General features: G+C 36.2%; 1 protein-coding gene across 5 annotated transcripts in view; it reads left to right on the forward strand.

The window, feature by feature from the left end:
- The window catches only part of dvl (dishevelled, dsh homolog), a 109,548-nt gene extending 86,009 nt beyond the window's left edge, over positions 1-23,539 (forward strand). For 2 of the 5 annotated variants that reach the window (XM_085508261.1, XM_085508264.1), the window contains 10 exons: positions 869-920; positions 3,068-3,144; positions 5,063-5,130; positions 5,774-5,785; positions 6,887-6,946; positions 8,007-8,111; positions 14,066-14,200; positions 14,563-14,730; positions 15,437-15,658; positions 23,135-23,539. In XM_085508261.1, coding sequence (XP_085364387.1) covers positions 869-920; positions 3,068-3,144; positions 5,063-5,130; positions 5,774-5,785; positions 6,887-6,946; positions 8,007-8,111; positions 14,066-14,200; positions 14,563-14,730; positions 15,437-15,658; positions 23,135-23,385 — 1,150 coding nt within the window. In that variant the 3' untranslated portion in view covers positions 23,386-23,539. The remainder of the gene's footprint in view (positions 1-868; positions 921-3,067; positions 3,145-5,062; positions 5,131-5,773; positions 5,786-6,886; positions 6,947-8,006; positions 8,112-14,065; positions 14,201-14,562; positions 14,731-15,436; positions 15,659-23,134) is intronic. The other 3 variants (XM_085508262.1, XM_085508263.1, NM_001165021.1) reach the window with 3 other exon arrangements.
- The last annotated feature ends 1,432 nt before the right edge of the window (positions 23,540-24,971 follow it).

A 24,971-nucleotide genomic window follows, 5' to 3' on the forward strand; every position in this document is an offset into this window, starting at 1 on the left:
TTCAAACATGTGTATTTGATTATATTAATTTCTCACTCTCAATTATGTTGAAATTTAAATTCAAGGAGTCCTGTATTCACATGTTGAAACTTTATTTTCGAACACAATGTAAATTAAAGAATGGGTATGAAATGTACACAACAAAATTATTATATTAAATATTATTGGGGGGGCATAATTCTGTAACAGCTATTTTACCTTCATAAATTCGTAGTACATGTTTAATTTATTGACTCCTGTGTACGAAGCACACAATGGGAGTCTTTGCAGTTAGTTTGTATGTGTGTGTATGTATGTGTGTGTCCGACTGTTCCACTGATATCCCAAGTACCATATGTTGGTTTTTGATGAAATAGATGCTCTGGGCTAATTCGTTATTGATTAGGTATTGGGTTAAATTCATGCATATTAATTATCTAATTTACATTTTGATTTGAACATTTCTGGCTTTTCCACCGTTATTTCAAGTTCATTCTATTAATAAATCGTCGTACATAGATGTCATATGACAATGCACAAACCTGATAAGTTTTGGGTAAATATCCATGGATATTAATTACCTAATTTGCATAATTAGCAAATATTTGACTTTTCCACTATTTCATTACATTTCAATAAAACTTGGTACATAGATTCTCTAGGTTTTTGCACATATTTAATTAGTTTTAAATAAAAATCTGTGCATATGAATCACCTAATTTACAAAAAGATTAGTCCATTTTTGGCTTTTCCACTGATATCTCAAGTACTAATCATCACATTTCAATGAAACATGTACATAGATGTCATAGGAGAATGCGCAGGCCTGATAAGTTTAAGCACACAAGAGCTCTTTCTAAGCTTTCTTTGATTTTTTTCTTGTTACCAGGGGTGCTGTTGCAGCAGACGGTCGAATTGAACCGGGTGACATGATTCTACAGGTAAGAAACGAAAGCACCAAGCTAATTTGCATATGAATTTACATGCTTATTAACATATTATCTGCAATGTGTTATTTGATGTTAAATCTTGATCTGAATAATCATAGTCCTATTTAAGCAAAGCCTCGTGTTTAGACAAACTGTTCTATCATGAAGAATTAAGAGTATTTGTTGGGCAAAATCACACAAGCAATAACAAAACGTTTGATTTAGCCCTGAAAAACACCTGTTCTTATTGATGATAAAACAGGTGCACTGAATGCGGTGCTATTCTAAAAAAAGGTTTGTATAAATGTTGAAGGCGTTATTTGGCTTTGGAATGACAGCAAATATTTAACATCTAATTAGGTATGTAGTCAAAATAGTACTTCTTAATGTAACATTGAATTAAAATTATTTTATGTAATTGGGGGGGGGATTTATGCGAATATTAGTCAAAAATTGTTCTTGTATGTTTTTGGCTTTGGATGCCCTGCTAGTTTGCTAATTTTTGACTGATTTCTCAGTCAATATCTAAATAAATTGATTCATTGCAGGCAAGTTCCTGAAGGAGAGTGTACTCTGAATGTTAATCCACATCTGCTACTCGAATATTTGCGGTGACTTGTTTTTAAAATCAGTTCCTTCACCTAGGAAATGGACATTTCCTGACAACCATTACAATTGCTATTACGATTGCCCTCGTAACCAATCACTCAACTTCACAAATTGAAATATTCCAGTGACACATGAGGCTATTAACATCCTGTTAGCTTACTGTCCTTGTCACTTACTCCAGTCACATATGAAGTGCTCAATTGATCTCAGAATCCATCTGACAATATGTCAATTAATTCTTGTCAGCATTTCTTCTTGTAATGAGTGTTCTCTCCATCTACTTGTGAAGGCAATAAATTATGCCTGAATGTTCCAAAGTTATTGGAAGAGTGGTATGGAGAGAAAAAATCAACTTTTAACAGCAGAGATCATATTATTTGGGATTTTAGAATTAATTTTGATCAATGTGTGTTTATTAACCTTTTCACCACCAAACTTTCTTGTCCAAATTGTTCTGCACTTGATTATATTCTTCAATATTTCTGAAAATGAACCTTAATTTTAGAGCCAATAGACAAAATTTGGGTCAGTTTTCATTTTTACTCAAAGAATTTGGCTGTTCTTGTCCCAATCTTCTGAAAGAATTTGGCTGTTCTTGTCCCAATCTTCTGAAAGAATTTGGCTGTTCTTGTCCCAATCTTCTGAAAGAATTTGGCTGTTCTTGTCCCAATCTTCTGAAAGAATTTGGCTGTTCTTGTCCCAATCTTCTGAAAGAATTTGGCTGTTCTTGTCCCAATCTTCTGAAAGAATTTGGCTGTTCTTGTCCCAATCTTCTGAAAGAATTTGGCTGTTCTTGTCCCAATCTTCTGAAAGAATTTGGCTGTTCTTGTCCCAATCTTCTGAAAGAATTTGGCTGTTCTTGTCCCAATCTTCTGAAAGAATTTGGCTGTTCTTGTCCCAATCTTCTGAAAGAATTTGGCTGTTCTTGTCCCAATCTTCTGAAAGAATTTGGCTGTTCTTGTCCCAATCTGCTGAAAGAATTTGGCTGTTCTTGTCCCAATCTTCTGAAAGAATTTGGCTGTTCTTGTCCCAATCTTCTGAAAGAATTTGGCTGTTCTTGTCCCAATCTGCTGAAAGAATTTGGCTGTTCTTGTCCCAATCTTCTGAAAGAATTTGGCTGTTCTTGTCCCAATCTTCTGAAAGAATTTGGCTGTTCTTGTCCCAATCTTCTGAAGGAAAGTTCAGACTATAAATGGGATTATTTTGTGACTTTGCAATGAAACATCAAAGTCTATCACAATATAAATTGGCATAATTGTTTCCAAAAAAATCTTTAAAAAAAAATTGATCAAGGCCGGTAACCATTATAAAATTTGGTTCAAAATAAAAAAAGTTTGCAGAAAAGTCCATGAAATGTACAAAAAGCATTCAGTAGTATAAAGATCAAAATGAACACTTATGAGGTTATTTCTAGTGTGACAGGAGATGCCTTCAATGCGTATTTATGATCATATCAAAATTGAACTATTTATTTTTAAATATTTTATATCCAGTTTATTCTTGCATTAAATTATAATAATAACACATTTCTCTTATGTTTTCATCTCTAGGTACAAGACACAAGTTTTGAAAACTTAAATAATGACGAAGCCGTGCGGGTGTTGAGAGAAGCCGTGCAAACTCCTGGGTGAGTTGACTCTTTGGTCTCTTATATGCTTTGGTTTTAACAGATTAATAAAGAAATGAGCTTTGAGAATGCAAGCAATAATTGTGCTGTATTATTAGGGTAAGTTGTAAGTGACATGGAATAGAAGTAAAAACTAGGGTAAGTTGTAAGTGACATGGAATAGAAGTAAAAACCCGGGTAGGTTGTAAGTGACATGGAATAGAAGTAAAAACCCGGGTAGGTTGTAAGTGACATGGAATAGAAGTAAAAACCCGGGTAAGTTGTAAGTAAACTCTACTTCATTGGTGCCTGTTTGTAGAAAGATTCAACTGATAAGAAACAATGCAACGTAAGAACTAAATTGTTTGCTGTTAAATTTTAACTTTTCGACTTCTTTTTAAAAACTGCAAGTCCAATTGCTTTGATATTGCACATATAGGTACTACATGTGAACCTCTCAGATTTTTTCATTTCGTGATGATATCTTTAATTTTCTAATTTTGGTGAATATTTTTGTAATTTTTGGAAATAAAATTTTTGACTTCTTGTTAAAAACCGCAAGTCTGATTGCTTTGGTACTATACATATAGGTACCTCATGTAGACCTCTCTCAGATTTGTTTATTTTCTGATGATATCTTCAATTATATGATTTTGATGAATATTTTTTTCATTTTTGGTGAAAAGTGATATTTTCAAATTTTTGTTGTAAACAGCAAGTCAGATTGCTTTGATACTATACATATTGTTCATTTTCTAATGATATCTTCAGTTTTTTAATTGAAATGTGCATTGCTAACAGCGGAGCTATCTCAGCCGACAGGCTTCTTGTTTTCATTTACCGTACTCGACCGCGTTAGCGCCCATGCCCGGGCAAGCGCCCACCCCCCACTTTTGCGCAATTTTTATATTTGGGGTCACATTCGGCAAAGCGCCCACCCCTTCAAAATGCAACTAATTTAAAACTTGGTCTTGCGTAACGAATCTTGGTAATCGTTTTTGTAGAATGCGAAAACCGTGCGTAAACTACGCTTCGACAATGACCTGTTAATACAAGTAAAATGCGGTAAATATTTCATGCCATATTCAGTTTACCTCTCAAAAATGGCTAGTTACTAGTTTTTTGGAAAAACCATGTCGTTTATTCGCTGAAATCAATTCCAACAGATCGTACTTCGACATCGATAATTCACTTCCGCATTGCGTTACCGGAAAGTCTTCGGGAATTTCCAAAGAATTGCGTCAGTACAACACAGCATTGTGATTGGTTAATAACCAACTTGACCCATTAGGTCAAAGGACGCCGCTGCAGGTGAAATCTGCAAATGCATCATTGCGGAAAGTGATTTTGTTCGAGAGTTTGCGTACGATCCAACACCTTCGTCAGTGGAGATAATTTGACAATTTTGACTTCGACTGTGTTCCAACAGACTCAAATGTTTTTAATTTTGTAAATTCTGGTGGTACGTAATTAATATTGTAATAAAATGTGCGTATTTTTTGTGATCATTTCTGTTTCTTAGTTGTGAAAATCAATGACGACTCAACTAATGTCGTAATTTGATTTCCCTCAAAGACGTAATCTGTCACTTGATGAATCAAATTTTTCATTTGCACTCTTTTTCGGGGAGGGTGCTCGGGTTAGCGCCCACCCCTAAAAAATCGTTCTTTTCTGAGTTGAGGCCCCTGGGCGCTGACGCGGTCGAGTACGGTATTTTCTTCTCATAGTAGTACCTCGTACTGGTCTTTCATTCTTATTTTCTTCTCCTAGTAGCACCTTGTATACTGGTCATTCAGTTGTGGAATGTTACATTGACCAGTATGCTGTATGTGATACATTGAATTGGCAACAATTTACAAGTGACAAACTATGAGGGGTGAGATGGTGATTTGCATGTCATTCACATCACTCATAACCAATATGTTTATCTCTCAAATAGACCTATAAAATTGATTGTTGCTAAATGTTGGGATCCAACTCCAAAAGGCTACTTTACAATTCCCAGAAGTAAGTGTTTTTCTCATTTTTTTCAGTTTTTGTGAATTGTTTCTCTTTTTGGATTATTTTATAATTGATATTTGCCAGTTACCACATGCAAGCATAAAAGCATTGCTGTGATTGGTGGAGGGGTAACCTTTAACCTCATATTCAGTACACTAACTTCCCTGCATATGTAATATATTTTATGTTGACAGTGCACTTCCCATTTATCCTTTGGTTTCTCCTTGTTTTGTGGAGTATATAGTTTCTTAGAACTAAGCACAAACAGCCTAAATCTGTACTTTTTGCTTTACAAAACATAAATTATAATTTATTGTCTCTCATGCAAACAAACTTATTTGGCTTTGAAAAGTAGGACTTTTATTTTTTTTTAATTATTATGAGAAACCTAAAAATATAAAATGGTTTGAATGTTTGCTGCTAGCTTCAACTTGCAAGTAAAAAACTAATTATTTTATCTCACATGTGCTAACATATTTGACCTTTATACCATAATTATACCACATTATAGCGCAATATAATACAAAAATTTCACGACATAATACACCCCAATATATATTGCTTTTATTTGCTGACTCTGATTTTTTTGTTCTCTGCTTATCTCTTCTTTCTCCCCCTGTTACTATGTTACTATGGCAACCAACCTCAGGTGGATATGAAGGTAAAGATACATTTATTGCTTGGGTCTAAAATAAATTCTTTCGAATTTTGGATGATTCTAATTTCAATATTTATTTCTTGCCTAAGGTTCCATTTTGCAGCATTTTAAAATACATTAGAGGTTTAGTTGCACTCAACTCAGTTACACTTCAGATTTACATCGTTGTCATTTTCCTGAAACACAAACTGGCAACTATCAAAACTGAACTCAGTTTGCAGCAGTTTGAAACACTCTGGTATTGGTTATGCTCAGCTTGCATTGAAATTCGTTTGTGATTGGCTGTTCTCTGAATTCAAATCTCATTTGATGTTTCTAATTCGTTCATCTAATAATGCCTTTGACAACATTTCTAAGTGAGGAGTGTTAAGAAATGCTGCAGTGAAACTCAATTCAAAAAACATCTTCTACCAAATTGGCTTGTTGTGTCGTTTCTTGCATAGACTTTCACTGGATCATCTTGATCACATTTAAAATTTGACAACAAAGATTTTTTTCAAGACAATTTATTATTTTCTAGTTCTCTTAAATCTTAACATGTTGCAGATTTAGACCTGATTTTGTAGGATCTTGTATATCTATGTTGTTCACTGTGTTGCTGAAGAAGTGGTGTAAATCAACAGGAACATGTTTTAAAAAAATGTGTCAATTATAAATTATAACGTGAAAATGTTGAATATTATTATGGAAATGGGACAGAAATACTATTTGAGAGAATTGAAATTTGGTGTTAGACCTGGAGCTAAAATATGATAGAGCTCAGACTGGACATAGTTTGTCAGATGATATGAATTTCTTGTATCATACATCTCAAGAGTTGGGGTTATAAATAAAATTTCTAAGCCTCTAGGTGGCGCTCTATGCATCACAAGAGGACGCTATACATATGATCTTTATGAGAGCATTTCATTCTGTGTTTTAACAATGTTTTTCTGCTCATCACTCCATCTGTTCATCATTTTTAGCAATCACAATAACTCAGTTTGGCATGATAATTATTTCAATATAGATTTTAACAAGTAAAGAGGTGTTCTGTTAGTGTTCCTGTACATCTTCCCCTCCCAGTCATGTACTTAGAATGGCTTTTATTCTGTCCATATTTAGGTGAACCTGTCAGACCCATCGACCCTGGTGCTTGGGTAGCTCACACAAATGCAATGAAACGTAAGTTACATTTGTACATGCTTTTGATTTAAAGTCAGTAAAGGAGACTACAGTGTGCCCTCTACAGGGCATGTATAGAGATGTAACAATATGTATTGGTGATAATTCAAATGGTATTCTGTAGGCATCTATTATCGTGAAAACTGTTAACAAACACCATTTCTGGCAACAAAATTTAAATGATTCAAAGCTGTTTTCAAATTCGACAAATTTTGTTTTGTTTTTCTGATTTGTAAACCAAATTGTAGCATATGATACCTATTGAACTCCAGTTTTAGATTGGGTTTTTGGTAATTTTGATGAGGTAGAACTACGGAACTTGTATCTTTCCTAGAATGTTTTTCTTTTCTTATAAATCTGTTAGAAAATAACCACAAATTTAGGATAAACTTTTTGTGTGAACGTGACCTACTTTTTTATGTGATTTCTTATCAAGTTATGAATTTAAAATTGGATTTTTTCATTTTCATCTGGAATTATCAAAGATTGCTACTGAGAATTTGGAAAATATGTGCACCAGTGTTATGGCAGGTGTTCTCATTATAACCACTCAAGGTCAAAGGTTATCAATGCTTGTCGTAATTTATGTAATGCAGTTGTAACATTCATAAAGTTTGTGATGCATGCCCCCTCCCCTCCTTTCCCTCCTCCCCTCCCCTCCTTGCTTTTTGCATGGAAGCTTTAAAGTTTAACCTAATTGTTTTACTTTCCTTTGCATTGTGTTCATTTCATATCATTGTCCCAAGAAATGGACGTAGCTGTTGCTCAATATCCATGAGATGGTCTTCCTAGTTCAGTTCCAATAAATCTGACCTCCCCATATCATTACACATTGTATACTTGAATGCCACAACTATTTATGAAATATAAATAGGACATTGTCAAACAAGTTCTGAAATGAAGTTTGAACCAGTGTAGTTGGTAACTTTCTAATTTGGTAATTCTGTGAACTGTGACCTATGACATCCATCCTTGTTTTAATCCTTCCCATTCATCCCATTCCTGCATGATGTGCTTTTCCTGTGTCTAGTTGTTCATTAAACGGAAACATTATTTCCAGATTTTCCTCACTCAGAATATGGACGTCCAGGCCCGATGAGTCCGTCAATGACATCAATGACGTCAACAAGCTCCTCAATCACTAGTTCCATACCAGAATCAGAACGTAAGTATTTATTAGTCCCCGTTCGGACGTAGTCCGAAAACGGGGACTTATGTTTTGCCCTGTGTGCGTCCGTGCGTCCATGATCACCTGTATCTCGAACATGCATGGACCAATTAAGTTCAAACTTCACTCATACATCACACATTATATGGGACATATGCACATGCATTTTTTTCATGATCCGATTAATGATAGCCGAATGGCGGCCGCTTTAAGGCCGAAAATGCATTTAAATCGCACATTTTCACCATTCCAGACCCAGATCTCAGTTATGCATGGACGGATTTTGTTCAAATTTGGTACATACATTAAACATAATAGGACCTTGATGCACGTCATTTTTTTTTTACTCCCATGTGCGAAGCACAAAATGGGAGTCTTTGCAGTTAGTGTGTCTGTATGTGTGTATGTGTGTGTGTATGTGTGTATGTGTGTCCGACTGTTCCACTGCTATCTCAAGAACCATACATCGGTTTTTGATGAAACTTGGTGCATAGATGCTCTGGGCCAATGCGCAGATTTGATTAGGTTTTGGTAAAAATCCATGCTCGTTAATTACCTAATTTGCATGATAATTAGCTAATTTTTAGCTGTTCTATGACTGTTCCACTAATATCTAAAGAACCACTCATTGGATTTTGATGAAACTTGGTACATAGATGCTCTGAACATATGCACAGATTTGATTATTTTTTGGTAAAAATCCGTGCATATTAATTACCTAATTTGCATGATAATTAGCTATTTTTTAGTGGTTCCATGACTGTTCCACTGATACCTAAACAACCACTCATTGGATTTTGATGAAACTTGGTACATAGATGCTCTGAACTAATGCTAGGTTTTGATTAGTTTTTGGTAATAATCCGTGGATACTAATTACCTAATTTGCATAATGATTAGTCAATTTTCGGTTTTTCCACTGATATCTCAAGTACTAATCATCACATTTCAATGAAACTTGGTACATAGATGTCATACGACACTGCACAGACCAGATAGTTTTTATGGTAATATCAGTACATATTAATTACCTAATTTGCATAATTAATTAATTTTCAGCATTTGATATAAGTAGTTAGCATTACATTTCAATGAAACTTGGTACTTACATACTCAAGGACTATGCAGAGATTGATTGTTTTTGATAAATATTTGTGCATATTAATCACCTAATTTGCATAATTAGTTAATTTTCAGCTTTTCCACGGGTATCTCAAGTACTAATCGTCGCATTTCAATGAAACTTGGTACATAGATCCTTTAGGACTATGCAGAGACCTGATTAGTTTTAGGGTAAATAATTGTGCATATTAATTACCTAATTTGCATAATTAATTTTCAGCTTTTCTACTGATATCTAAAGTACTAATCATCACATTTCAATGAATCTAGAATTATGCAGACCCAATTAGTTTCCGGTAAATATTTGTGCATATTAATCACCTAATTTGCATAATTAACCAACTTTCACACTGATATCTCAGGTACTATACATCACATATCAATGAATGTACATGGATGCTGTAGGACAATAGACAGACCTGAATAATTGTGGGTTAAAATCTGTACATACTAATTACCTAATTTGCATAATTAACCAATTTTAAGCTTTCACACTGATATCTAAAGATCCGTAAAAACTCCAAAATTTCGACCGGTTTTAAATAATTGGTGTTAGAAATGTGACGTGTTTTTAGAGTCAAAATTAAGGTGCATTTTCGGACGGTCGAATTTTTCAGAATAGAAATCAGCAAATGAAAAAATGGGGATGATAGACAGTGTGCTTCATTAGTTTTTAAAAAATGCAATGTCCGTCAATTGACGTAAACTTCCTCATGTTTCACGGTAAAAGCAAAGGTCGTGGCCGAGTTGTAACTCAAAATCTAAACAAAGTCATCAATCAGTGAGTATTATGACAAGCAAAAAAAAACATCAAGACGCGGAGAAGAGGTCAGCACAAAACTAATAGGTCAAAAGACAAAGCTGTCTCGCACTACCTAGGAAAACTTGCGAATGTTCGAAGTACAGGTACCCATTGGACAAAAGATACATGGAAGTTTAGCAAACTATCTCCCCGACCGAGTGCAATGTATCCGGTTAGAATCAAAGCTCACGTGTCCCTTATTTGAGGGACCAAATTCTGCCGTAAATTCGCCCTTGGATTAAAAAATAAAATGAGATTTAAGAAAATAAAATTGGACTTTTAAGGTGTATTTTGGCGTCATTTTTCGGACATTTCAATCAATCCTGCCGGCTAAAATAGAGTCTAAGTTTTACCGTAGTCATTGACGTCTGTCTATTCAAGAGTACACGTGTATGATTTTTATCGTGACTAGCGTGAGCGGGTAAGCTTCCTTTTGAGAATGAGCTGTTATCACTGTGAACAATGTTAAATTATTCTTCAGATGACCAGTTTATTTTTTAAAAACAACTAATTTTTTTATTTAAAAAAAATCATGCCGTTTTTGCATCAAAATCCAAGCCAAAATATCGTACTACAACATCAATCTCTTCTGCATTGCGTTCAATAACATTAACATATTTAAATAAGCTATGGTAATTTGAACACGTTGGCATCATCCAGCTTTTTGATTGGTTAATTAGCGATTTGACCTATTTGACCTAAGAGAACATGGCGGATATCCTACAGCATCAAACGTTTATACGAGACCGGAATCATTCGCTTACGATGAAACTAAGTTGACTTTTATTTGTATTTCATAACCATTCAACAAATTTATTTTGTGTACATTATTATAATCACTACTGAGTACAGTAATAATCAACAATTCAGAAACGCAGCATGCCGAGATTTTTGTGTTCGTGTATATTTGAAACTTCGTTTATTTAGAATATATTTTCGTTACCAATAAAATAAAAATCTCTCAGTCAATCAGAAACCCGGATTCATGCCTTCGAGGAAGGTCCCGTTTGAACGCTCACATCGGGTTTTTTTTCGTTTGGGGGAAAACTAAAACTGGTCGCAATTTTCGAATAAGAATGAGTCGGCAATTTTTAGTGGAGTCGAAAATTTGGAGGTAAATAAAACACCGAAACCCGGCAAATAAATAGGCGGTCGAATTTTTAGAGGGGTCGAAATTTTGGAGTTTTCACGGTACTAATTATTCCATTTCAATGAAACTTAGTACAAAGATGCTCTAGGACAATGTACAAACCTAATTAGTTTGGGGTAAAAATCTGTTCATATTAATTCCCTAATAAGCATAATAATTCATAATTTTTTGGTTCTAATCACATTTCAATTAAACTTGGAGACATAGATTTTCTGTTACATTGCGCAGACCTCATTAGTTTTACACTCAAATCTGGTCATATTAATTTTCTGATTTGCATAATTAGTTTTCAGCTAAGTAATTTCGAATTATATTTAATGTGTCTCCAATACTCTCAGCACATGGGAGTTCTTTCTAAGCTTTCTTTGATTTCGGATCAAGTTCGAAATGTCCGACTGGCGGCCATTTTGTTTTAAAGACTTCAGTTCTGGATCCGTATCTGAGACATGCCTGGATTGATCGAGTTCAAACTTCACACACACACACACACAAGGTACATCATGTCACAAATATGTATGTGCATTTGTTTCATGATTCGCTTAACAATAGCTGAATGATGGCCATTTTAAGACCGAAAATGCATCAAAATCGCATATTTTCACAATTCCAGAACCGGATCTCAGTCATGCATGGATGGATTTTGTTCAGATTTAGTGCGTATATTAAACATAATATAAGCGTGATGCATACCAATTTTTCTTCGGATCAAGTTCAAAATGGCCAACTGGCGACCATTTTGTTTTAAAGAATTTAGTTTTCGATCCATATCTCGGACATGCCTGGACAGATCAAGTTCAAACTTCACAATACACATCATACATTATATCATACATATGCCTGTGCATTTGGGCCTGTCCTTTTAAGGTCAAAAATTCACAAAAATTGCACATTTTCACCATACCCTGAACTGAATCTTAGTCATGCGTGGGCAAATTTAGTTTAAATTTTTTTTTGGATTGTGTTGAAAATGGCTGACTGGTGGCTATTTTGTTTTACTGAATGCAGTTCAACATCCATATTGTTGCTGCTTTGAATGTATATGTCACTCAAATATGAACGGAACGGGGACGTGTCATTGACAATGACTTGTTTTTACATTTTTAGGGGCCCAAGCCCAAAGGGCGAGGCCCCTGTTCTTATTGTCCGGTTTTTTCTTCTTTCTCCTTTCTTCTGTAACTTTTTTCGTCAAGCCGTTTGAGAAAACCACTGAACCAAATCTGAAATTGCTCTATATTGATAGTCTCTAATATGAACTGGTGCAACATGCTTTCAGAATTTTGATTGGCCAATTAGTTTGGCAGCCATATTGTATTGAAATAAAACCGGAAGTGGCTGTTTGACCACTTTCTGATGGTCTAGGCGTTTAGATTTTTTTATGGTATATAGTACTACTCATGTGTAATAAATATCAGCAATAAAAAGTTTAGCGGTCACGCGACTTTTCCCGCCATTTTGTTTTCCCTGAAAACGGCAAAAAACACTTAAAAAACTTCTTCTTCAGAATCATCAAGCAGAATGCTCTCATATATAGTATTTGGCTTCTATATATAAAGCCCATTTATGTTTCAAAAAATTATTACGATTGGTCACATGGTTTGGCCACCATTTTGGATTTCTTCTAAACAGGAAGTAGTTTTTTTACTCATGCCACACTTGAGGGATTATTTTCAATATTGCTGTATGGCATCTCTATATCAATCTCTTTCAGAAACCTAAAAAAGATTTCAGATCAGTCACATGGTTTGGCTGCCATCTTGGATTTTAAGCAAAATTGACCAAAAGTTTGGGCATTTGTTTCTCAGAGGTGATTCAAGCAATCTACTAGATGTTTTTATATTTACCATGCCTAGCCTTAGCTCCATATGAGAAAAATAATATTATTTTGATCAGTCACATGATTTGGCTGCCATCTTGGATGTTATGAAAACAAATCTTGTGCAATTACATGTGTTGTATTGGTCCAATTTGGATAAAATTGTATATGTGCATTCTACTCTTGAGATGCATTCTTTCAACCGAATGGCACGTGGCTGGGTTTTGTCGCTAGGCGCCTAAGGGGTGGGGGCTTCTAACCTCATTAAAATGCATAACTGATATATCTCAAGCACTGTTGGAGTTAGGAAGATGAAACCTGTGTTATTATGACAACATTAAACAATTGATTTCATTAAAATAACAGATTACCATATATGGTCATGTGAACTCATTAATATGCATAACCATTATATATCAAACACTGTTGTAGTTAGGAAGATGATTCCTGTGTTATCATGACAACAGTGAACCTGAGATTTGATTAAAATAACAGATGACCATATATGGTCATGTGAACTCATTAATATGCAAAGCAGTCATATCTAAAACACTGTCGCAGAGCAGGACACTTAACTCGTGTCATTATGAAGACATTGAATGAAAGATGTAACTGACATTAGAAATGGCTATATATTATTATGTAATCTCATTATTGTGCATAAGAACATGGCTCATTATATATCCTGAAAACCATATTTCGATAACCAAACCAGGTAAATACATGGTACCAACTTCATTTTGACCTCATGTTACTGATAATTCAAGCTATCCGATTGTCTAACATGTGACCACATTAATTATGAAACAGAATCTTGTCAGCTTGGGCCCCGGTGACGCTGCTTGCAGCTTTAATTTTTCATTTCTTATTGCATGTCCAATTTTTCGACAAATATTTACTTCCACTTATTTATCAACCCAAAAGCAAAATTTTAAGTAGAATGGAATAATGTTTTACCATCATTCTGATATATTTACTGAAAGACATTTTCATATTTTGTATAACAATTAAATATGTTTTTAGTTAATGTAAAATTTTCCAATGTTTATTTTTGTTTTACCTAGGTTTTGAAGATTTTGGGCATCTAACAGTTAATAGTGACATGGCAACTGTTGTCAGGGCAATGGCAGCTCCAGATTCAGGGTTAGAAATACGTGACAGAATGTGGTTGAAAATTACTATATCAAATGCATTTATAGGCAAGTGTTTATTCTTATTAGCTTTGCAATTGTCATGTGTTGTAGTTGTAAAATTAGGATTCCATTTTGAATGAAAAGGCAAATTCAGAACTTCTTTCTGCCTCCCAAATGCCTTTTTACTTCATAATAAAATTATGCATTTGTAACAAGACTCAGCATTCAAATGGTCAACATGGTTTGTAGTGCAGGTCAGTATGCTTAATGTATACTACATAATGGTAATAATTGTACGCTTGGAGTCAATGATTGGCTTGCCAACACCCAACAGTCAGACCAATAAGAGAGAAGCTTGTTGACAGGTTTTTTTCAACATGTCAAATTATGTTCCAACTCAACTTTATACATGTGTTAAATATTTTCAGGTTCTGATTTAGTTGAATGGCTATACTCACATGTGGAAGGTTTCGCAGATCGTAGAGAAGCTAGAAAATATGCTTGTAATTTGCTGCGGGAGAGATTTATTCGCCATACAGTCAATAAGATTACTTTCTCAGAGCAGTGTTATTATGTTTTTGGTGACCTCTGTGGAAGTAAGTGTAATTTAATTACTTTTTTTAGCTCCACTGTCGACTTTGTCGAGCGGAGCTTATCATATGAGTGATTGTCTGTCGTCGTCGTCCGTGTCAATGTTTTACTTTTTCGACTTCTTCTTGAAAACTGCAAGCCTGAATGCTTTGATACTTGGTGTATATGTACCTTGGGTAGACCTCTCTTAGGTTTGTTCATTTCATGTTGATATCTTCAATTCTCTAATTTTGATGAATATTTTTGTCATTTTTGGTAAAAAGTGATATTTTCGACTTCTTGTTAAAAACCGCAAATCCAATTACTTTGATACTACATATATAGGTACTACATGTGGACCTCTCTCAGATTTGTTAATTTCGCGATGATATCTTAAATTCTCTAATTTTGGTGAATATTTTTGTAATTTTTTGTAAAAGTGATATTTTTGAATTCTTGTTGAAAACAGCAAGTCCGATTGCTTTGATACTATACATATTGTTCATTTTCTAATGTCTTCAGTTCTTTAATTGAAATGTGCATTGCTAACAGCGGAGCTATCTCAGCCGATAGGCTGCTTGTTTTTCATCTAAAACTATTGCTTGCAAGATCCCACATTCTCTGAATTACTAAGTACTTAACAATGATTACTTCTATGATATATAGATATTACAGCAAACCGACTGGTTGCAAATAAGTATTGCTTCAAATCCAAATTTTTTTCAATTTCAGACATGACCTCCCTGTCTGTAAATGACGATGGCACCGAGGTTGATCAAGACACATTGGCACCGTTACCACAAGCCCCATGGATGGGTCCTAGTCCACTACCTATTCCCGGCTATGGAGGTAACTATACGCCACAAACCGCAGGTTACAGCCAGATGCCACCAAGCTTTGATACCGCCAGTTATACTAGCTTTGGGAATGGCAGCGTAGGCAGTGGCAGCCCCGGTAAGAGAATGATTACTCCCCTCACTATTGACCTTAACTCCATTAACATGTGCATGACAGAAGATGACTTAAAATTACTTTACTCTTTATAATGTCATCCACTCTAGTTGAGATGTAGATATACACACACTGTATACTCTGTATTGCAATAGTAATCAACATTTATTCATGCTGACAACGGGCGTTTAGAAAATTAAAATTAAAAAGCGATGATTAATTATGCAAAGCACTGTATGCTGTCGAGAGAAAAACAAATAATTGATTTTGCAAAGACGTTTTTTACAGTCATCTTCTGTTATTTGATCCTGTTTTCCTCTGCATTTCCCTCTTAGAGAATTGCTGATATCACCGCAGTGTGTTGCTTTGCTGCATTTTTTTCCTGTTTCTCACTGTATTTTTTTCCTGTTTCTCACTGTATTTTTTTCCTGTTTCTCACTGTATTTTTTTCCTGTTTCTCACTGTATTTTTTCCTGTTTCTCACTGTATTGTTTTCCTGTTTCTCACTATATTTTTTTCCTGTTTCTCACTGTATTTTTTTCCTGTTTCTCACTGTATTTTTTCATATATTATAAAGTACTCAACAATTTTCAGTCATGGTTTGACCCTCTCACAGCCTGATCATTTTCTTGTCAAATGTTGGTCCAAATGTTTGCAATTTATATTAAAATAAATTAAACACTAATTTTGAACCTAAACGACGGAAATATAGTTGCATAACATAGTTTTTGACCAATTATTTTGAATTTTGAGTTGAAATCAGCAGATTTCTGACAGCAAAATAATATAGATCACAAAATTCAACAATGGTAGTGAAAGGGTCAATTTTACAAATTTTTAAATTGCATATGCAGTTTAATTTATGCCTATTTTGCATAATAATATGGATACCTAATTTGCATAATAACACACATACCTTATTTGCATAATACTATACAAACTTGGTTTAGTGTGTGAATATAATGTAATATAATGAATATCAACTCAGTTTTATTTGCAACATTTTGAATTGCTCATCTCAAATTTTTATTTTTTTCTGAATTTGTATTTTCCTGATTTAGAATGATCAAGCATGACTGGATTATTCTATTTTAGAATATAGGGGTATTAGCTAATACATTTGGTGTGTGTGAACTAAGTTTATAAAAACACTAACATTTTCCTGCATGGTAATTTGTGTGTGGTGATTTGCTGTCTGCGGCATGGCAAATATTGGTGGTCTGGCAAATAAAACTCAACTATGGAAACACTTGATATCATACACTGTATTTTCAGTGTAGTTACTGTAACTATGGAAATACCCTCTTTGGGTTATGTCCAATTTTTTTTTATTGCATGTACCATTGATGCAGTATGTAAATATTATTTGTAAATTTATATTATACAAATGGTTATTCGTTTATTCTTCAATAATTCAATTTTAGATCCGGTCAGAAATTCAAAATTCCACAACTGGGTCTTGTTCAAATGTTGTTAAAAAACAGGGACAGGACGAGTTTTATGGTTTCACCCATGTGCATCTATTTGTCGGCATCTGGTTAATTACATTCAAACTTCACATACATTAGCACATACTTTAATTTCATGATCAAATTCAGGATGGCCGAATGGCAAACAATCCATATTTAATACAAATTTTCATGTCTATTGAACATAATGGGACCTTGATGCAAGTCGGTTTTTTTTGTTCTAGATCAGATTGAAATCAAACGATTACCTGCAACACAAGTCCAAAAAATCGCACACACTCACATAAACTGTCTCAAGTTTTCATCATGTTCGTCTTATAAGTATCAGTCATAATAGATAGTAAAGACATGAATGCCATGTATTGGCTGTCACACATACCAGTGATGACAGTTCATGTAAAGACATGAATACCATGTATTGGCTGTCACACATACCAGTGATGACAGTTCATGTGAAGACATGAATGCCATGTATTGGCTGTCACACATACGAGTGATGACAGTTCATGTAAAGACATGAATGCCATGTATTGGCTGTCACACATACGAGTGATGACAGTTCATGTAAAGACATGAATGCCATGTATTGGCTGTCACACATACCAGTGATGACAGTTCATGTAAAGACATGAATGCCATGTATTGGCTGTCACACATACGAGTGATGACAGTTCATGTAAAGACATGAATGCCATGTATTGGCTGTCACACATACCAGTGATGACAGTTCATGTAAAGACATGAATGCCATGTATTGGCTGTCACACATACCAGTGATGACAGTTCATGTAAAGACATGAATGCCATGTATTGGCTGCCACACATACCAGTGATGACAGTTCATGTGAATACATGAATGCCATGTATTGGCTGTCACACATACCAGTGATGACAGTTCATGTAAAGACATGAATGCCATGTATTGGCTGTCACACATACCAGTGATGACAGTTCATGTGAAGACATGAATGCCATGTATTGGCTGTCACACATACCAGTGATGACAGTTCATGTGAATACATGAATGCCATGTATTGGCTGTCACACATACCAGTGATGACAGTTCATGTAAAGACATGAATGCCATGTATTGGCTGTCACACATACAAGTGATGACAGTTCATGTAAAGACATGAATGCCATGTATTGGCTGTCACACATACCAGTGATGACAGTTCATGTGAATACATGAATGCCATGTATTGGCTGTCACACATACCAGTGATGACAGTTCATGTAAAGACATGAATGCCATGTATTGGCTGTCACACATACCAGTGATGACAGTTCATGTGAAGACATGAATGCCATGTATTGGCTGTCACACATACCAGTGATGACAGTTCATGTGAATACATGAATGCCATGTATTGGCTGTCACACATACCAGTGATGACAGTTCATGTAAAGACATGAATGCCATGTATTGGCTGTCACACATACCAGTGATGACAGTTCATGTAAAGACATGAATGCCATGTATTGGCTGTCACACATACCAGTGATGACAGTTCATGTAAAGACATGAATGCCATGTATTGGCTGTCACACATACCAGTGATGACAGTTCATGTGAATACATGAATGCCATGTATTGGCTGTCACACATACCAGTGATGACAGTTCATGTGAAGACATGAATGCCATGTATTGGCTGTCACACATACCAGTGATGACAGTTCATGTGAATACATGAATGCCATGTATTGGCTGTCACACATACCAGTGATGACAGTTCATGTGAATACATGAATGCCATGTATTGGCTGTCATACATACCAGTGATGACAGTTCATGTGAATACATGAATACCATGTCAGGGTTCTCCACGAGGGGTTTTTACAGGGCGCCGCGCCCTGTTATCTGAAATTGGCGCCCTGTTTAAATTGTCAGCGCCCTGTTATATTTCCTGTGCGCCCTGCATGGTCCCATACAAAGAATTGTTTACAAAACAGGCCAACACTCATTGTCTTCCGAAGATGATTCATCGTGCTCAGGGTAACTGGTTCATTGTTTTAAGGTGCAACTGTGAAAATTCCGGTTTGTTATCGTAGCAGGTCACCGTGAGGTGATAACACCACCAAACAAAAAGTTACAAGTTGTTTCAACACGATTAAAAATGAACATGTGGCCCAGAAAAGTGCATTACCGTGCCCATATTTTTACTGCCAGGGTGACGTCAAATATATAAAATTGTTATCGGTAAAACCATTCGTTAAACATAAGGTCTATGGTTAAACCCAAGTTCACGCCGTGACTAGATAGCGGCAACATCGTCTCCGCCGAGTGGAACAAAGGCAGCAACTGGGCAGCTATGCACTTGCATAATCGGTAAACGACCAGCGCAGCCGACGTACCATCACAGACATTGCTGATCACCAAGAAGTCCACACGAATGCTTGCTTGAACATGTAAATGTTTACATTTAAATGTCACTATTTAAAGTTGAATTTTCTTTAAATCACGATTTAAAAACCCCGGTAAAACGGCCATGCTTTCAACTCGCATCATAAGTGAAGAAATAAATTTACTTGTGTTCTTTTGGAACAAATATTCTGATTGGTTGTTTTTTGCGTCAATGCGTGGCTTTGGCCAATCAAAAGCATCGTTACATAGTATCAGGGTGCATACAGTAAAATGAACTGTTTCCGGGTCATAGTTGTTTTCAACGAAGCAGACATCAACAAACTTTCGATTCAAATGAAAATTTTTCTTTTAAATATGTATTTTGTTTTTTTATACCTAATTCTATTATTTTTGATAGTAACTGTTAACTGCAGATCGAAAATCTTCTATTGTGTATATTTTATTTCGTTTGATCACCTTGGTTTTTGGTGCCATTCATGCAAGTTTTTTAATGAACCAATTGCGAACGTTTGTGCGACATATATTTTATTTTGCTTCGTCCAAATAAATATAAATCATCAATATAAATTTTTGCTAATAATTAAATAAAGCATGTATGTATCTATTTGGGAAAATAAATTAACAAACTTGTTACGTTTTTTTCTGGACGCGATCATTACTTGTAAACAACTGATGTCGCCGCTTGAGGAATCGTGCAGCTAAAATCAGCTGATTGTACGTGCTGACGTTTACTTAATAATAGCTCTTCAAAATTCCTATTCATTTTGTAATAATAAATATATATTATGCATATGTAATAATATGTAGATTAATAGATTTTTTGGTTTCTATTTTTCAACATCCTTGCCAATGATGCACGTTACAAATGTGCCACGCCCACTTCACATTTGCGCGCCCTGTTTAATTTTCAAACCGTGGAGAACCCTGCATGTATTGGCTGTCACACATACCAGTGATGACAGTTCATGTGAATACATGAATGCCATGTATTGGCTGTCACACATACCAGTGATGACAGTTCATGTAAAGACATGAATGCCATGTATTGGCTGTCACACATACCAGTGATGACAGTTCATGTGAAGACATGAATGCCATGTATTGGCTGTCACACATACCAGTGATGACAGTTCATGTGAAGACATGAATGCCATGTATTGGCTGTCACACATACCAGTGATGACAGTTCATGTAAAGACATGAATGCCATGTATTGGCTGTCACACATACCAGTGATGACAGTTCATGTGAAGACATGAATGCCATGTATTGGCTGTCACACATACCAGTGATGACAGTTCATGTAAAGACATGAATGCCATGTATTGGCTGTCACACATACCGGTGATGACAGTTCATGTGAATACATGAATGCCATGTATTGGCTGTCACACATACCAGTGATGACAGTTCATGTGAAGACATGAATGCCATGTATTGGCTGTCACACATACCAGTGATGACAGTTCATGTAAAGACATGAATGCCATGTATTGGCTGCCACACATACCAGTGATGACAGTTCATGTGAATAACATGAATGCCATGTATTGGCTGTCACACATACCAGTGATGACAGTTCATGTGAAGACATGAATGCCATGTATTGGCTGTCACACATACCAGTGATGACAGTTCATGTAAAGACATGAATGCCATGTATTGGCTGCCACACATACCAGTGATGACAGTTCATGTGAATAACATGAATGCCATGTATTGGCTGTCACACATACCAGTGATGACAGTTCATGTGAAGACATGAATGCCATGTATTGGCTGTCACACATACCAGTGATGACAGTTCATGTGAAGACATGAATGCCATGTATTGGCTGTCACACATACCAGTGATGACAGTTCATGTGAAGACATGAATGCCATGTATTGGCTGCCACACATACCAGTGATGACAGTTCATGTGAATAACATGAATGCCATGTATTGGCTGTCACACATACCAGTGATGACAGTTCATGTGAAGACATGAATGCCATGTATTGGCTGTCACACATACCAGTGATGACAGTTCATGTAAAGACATGAATGCCATGTATTGGCTGCCACACATACCAGTGATGACAGTTCATGTGAATAACATGAATGCCATGTATTGGCTGTCACACATACCAGTGATGACAGTTCATGTGAAGACATGAATGCCATGTATTGGCTGTCACACATACCAGTGATGACAGTTCATGTGAAGACATGAATGCCATGTATTGGCTGTCACACATACCAGTGATGACAGTTCATGTGAAGACATGAATGCCATGTATTGGCTGCCACACATACCAGTGATGACAGTTCATGTGAATACATGAATGCCATGTATTGGCTGTCACACATACCAGTGATGACAGTTCATGTGAATACATGAATGCCATGTATTGGCTGTCACACATACAAGTGATGACAGTTCATGTGAAGACATGAATGCCATGTATTGGCTGTCACACATACCGGTGATGACAGTTCATGTGAATACATGAATGCCATGTATTGGCTGTCACACATACAAGTGATGACAGTTCATGTGAAGACATGAATGCCATGTATTGGCTGTCACACATACAAGTGATGACAGTTCATGTGAAGACATGAATGCCATGTATTGGCTGTCACACATACCGGTGATGACAGTTCATGTGAAGACATGAATGCTATGTATTGGCTGTCACACATACGAGTGATGACAGTTCATGTAAAGACATGAATGCCATGTATTAGCTGTCACACATACCAGTGATGACAGTTCATGTAAAGACATGAATGCCATGTATTGGCTGTCACACATACCAGTGATGACAGTTCATGTATTGTCACTTGTATGAGAACTGGGTGCACAAATTTAATGCACATTCACATGTTGTGCATGTCTCCCGAACTAGCAAAAATTGTTTCAGAATATCAAGTTATTTATTTGACTTGGCAATTACTGGCAATGACTGGGGTCAGCTGTCATGGCCCACGACTGGGTCAGCCGACATGGCCCACGACTGGATCAGCCGACATGGCCCACGACTGGGTCAGCCGACATGGCCCACGACTGGGTCAGCCGACATGGCCCACGACTGGGTCAGCCGACATGGCCCACGACTGGGTCAGCCGACATGGCCCACGACTGGGTCAGCCGACATGGCCCACGACTGGGCCAGCCGACATGGCCCACGACTGGGTCAGCCGACATGGCCCACGACTGGGTCAGCCGACATGGCCCACGACTGGGTCAGCCGACATGGCCCACGACTGGGCCAGCCGACATGGCCCACGACTGGGTCAGCCGACATGGCCCACGACTGGGTTAGTCGACATGGCCCACAACTGGGTCAGTCGACATGGCCCAAGACTGGGTCAGCCGACTATTTCTGATAAAATTCTGATATATTGAGTATTATAAATATTCAACACACATTGAATTTTTTGTCTTCTATCAGCATAACAATTTATACTTGAGTGGTTTGGACATTTGTGTAAGTATTTATTGTTCGAATATTTTGGCATATTGAGTGGTATATTTCTGTCAGAAATAACATTTAATGAATGATCATTAGCACACAACCAAACCATTGTTTTTTTTACACTTGTATAATTTGGGGTGTAAATATTATTTATTGTTCGGTACTTTCTGCTTTTCCAGGGAGTAGTGGATCTAACCATAGCCAAGAAAAAGAGCGACGTAGTCGTAAAGGCAGCTCAGGTCAAGGAAGTGGTAGTGAATGCGAGAACTTACTTTCAAGAGGACGAACTTCCAGTCGAGATGAACTACCACCTCCTCCTCCACCACCTCCTAGACAGCTTGGCAGTGTGCCAGAGGACATTGCCGGTAGCCGACAATCATTTCGTATGGCTATGGGAAACCCATGTGAATTTTTTGTGGATGTGATGTGAAGTGAATTGCAGTCGTCATCATTTCATGAGTACATATGTTGTTCGTATTGCCAGCAAGGCACCTCTGCACAAAACCATGTTGATGTAGTACATAAATAATATGGCTGGGTGGTACACTTGCATGTTAGGAATAAAATGTAGCAACTTGAGGGGACTTGTGTTGGTCAGCATTGTTGTGTGTATGCCAGAGACGTAAATTATGAACTGTTTTAGAATATTTCGGGGGGGGGGGGGGGGGGGGGGGGTAGGATAATATAAGAAAATTGTATAATACACAAGTGAAATGAAATGGTTAGGATCAACTGAATGAATTCAGTTGTGACCAATGGTGGAGAGACTCAACAAACAAACAACAAGGCTGGGAAGGATGACTATGTCTCAATGCAGTTTTCCCATCAACAGCAACAAGAATACATCGTAGATTTTATAAAGTGAATATGTGCAATTGCTGACCTGGTTTCTTGCAACATATTTTAGTTGGCAAAGAGGTGACCAGCGAACTATGCAACTCCTTTGCCAAATTATCACTGAAAGAGGGTCTTTGTAGATTTTCTAAAAACACTTTTATTTATGTTTAAATCCAGTTCTGTATTGCGTCCAGTTGTCACCGACTCTTCCAAGATTAACTATACGTGTCCGATATACACATTGTTTTTTTATTGGCTCGCATGTAACGTTTTATATTATTGCGACGTTTGTTAGTATTTTCAGATTTTTTACATAACTTCTGTATCTACTAAGTTAACATTTCATCGTCTCTCCTGAGAGGCACTATGAACCCATGTAAAGACAGTAAATCAGACATTTAAACCTTTAAATAAATTCTCATAGTAAACTTGCATAATTTTTCTCCATGTTTTGAATAAATCATGTACACAATGTGAAATTGGTTCAAATTTAACAGAAATTATTCAAAAAAACATACAATTCTTAAATGTGTTCACCAACATTGGGGGGGGGGGGGGGGGTAAACAAAAAAAATTAAAGCTTTTGTCAATTTCAACCTTTAGATCTCAGTAAATTTTCCCCTAAAATGTTGGTGCATTATTTATTTTTGATATAATTTCTTCAATTTGGGTCAATATGAGCATAATTTACCATCGACTACTTTTTTTGCTCAAAGTTTTCAGAAAAACTTCCGCAAGTTTTGGTCTTTTTGGTGAAACATGACAAAGCTGACTTTGGCATTCAATCACACTCTCATTCAATCTGTATTTTAACCATTGCTTGGTAATTAGCGCCACATTCAATCTGTATTTTATTAGTGTTATGTATTTATTCTGACAATTGCTTTTATTCTTTGCTACTGATGATGTGAAAACTCGTGTCATTAGGAGGTTGTGTATTTCCATCAATTATAATTGATCTTTCTTCTTTAAAAGTATTTAATTTTATCTGACCCCCCCCCCCTTCCCATGTAATTATTGGCCACCCTGTGAGATTGGCGACCATAAGAAAACTGTAGTTCTGTTTTTGTAATCAATGCAAATTTGTTGACTTTGTCTCTCCTATCTGTGTGCTGGATTGCTACTGTCTTCAGTTGGTATGAGTTGAATTTCTAGTCGCATCACTGTGTTGGTGTTTGG

The sequence above is a fragment of the Saccoglossus kowalevskii genome, chromosome 15 (assembly GCF_978046115.1).
Source record: "Saccoglossus kowalevskii chromosome 15, keSacKowa6.1, whole genome shotgun sequence".
NCBI lineage: Eukaryota > Metazoa > Hemichordata > Enteropneusta > Harrimaniidae > Saccoglossus > Saccoglossus kowalevskii.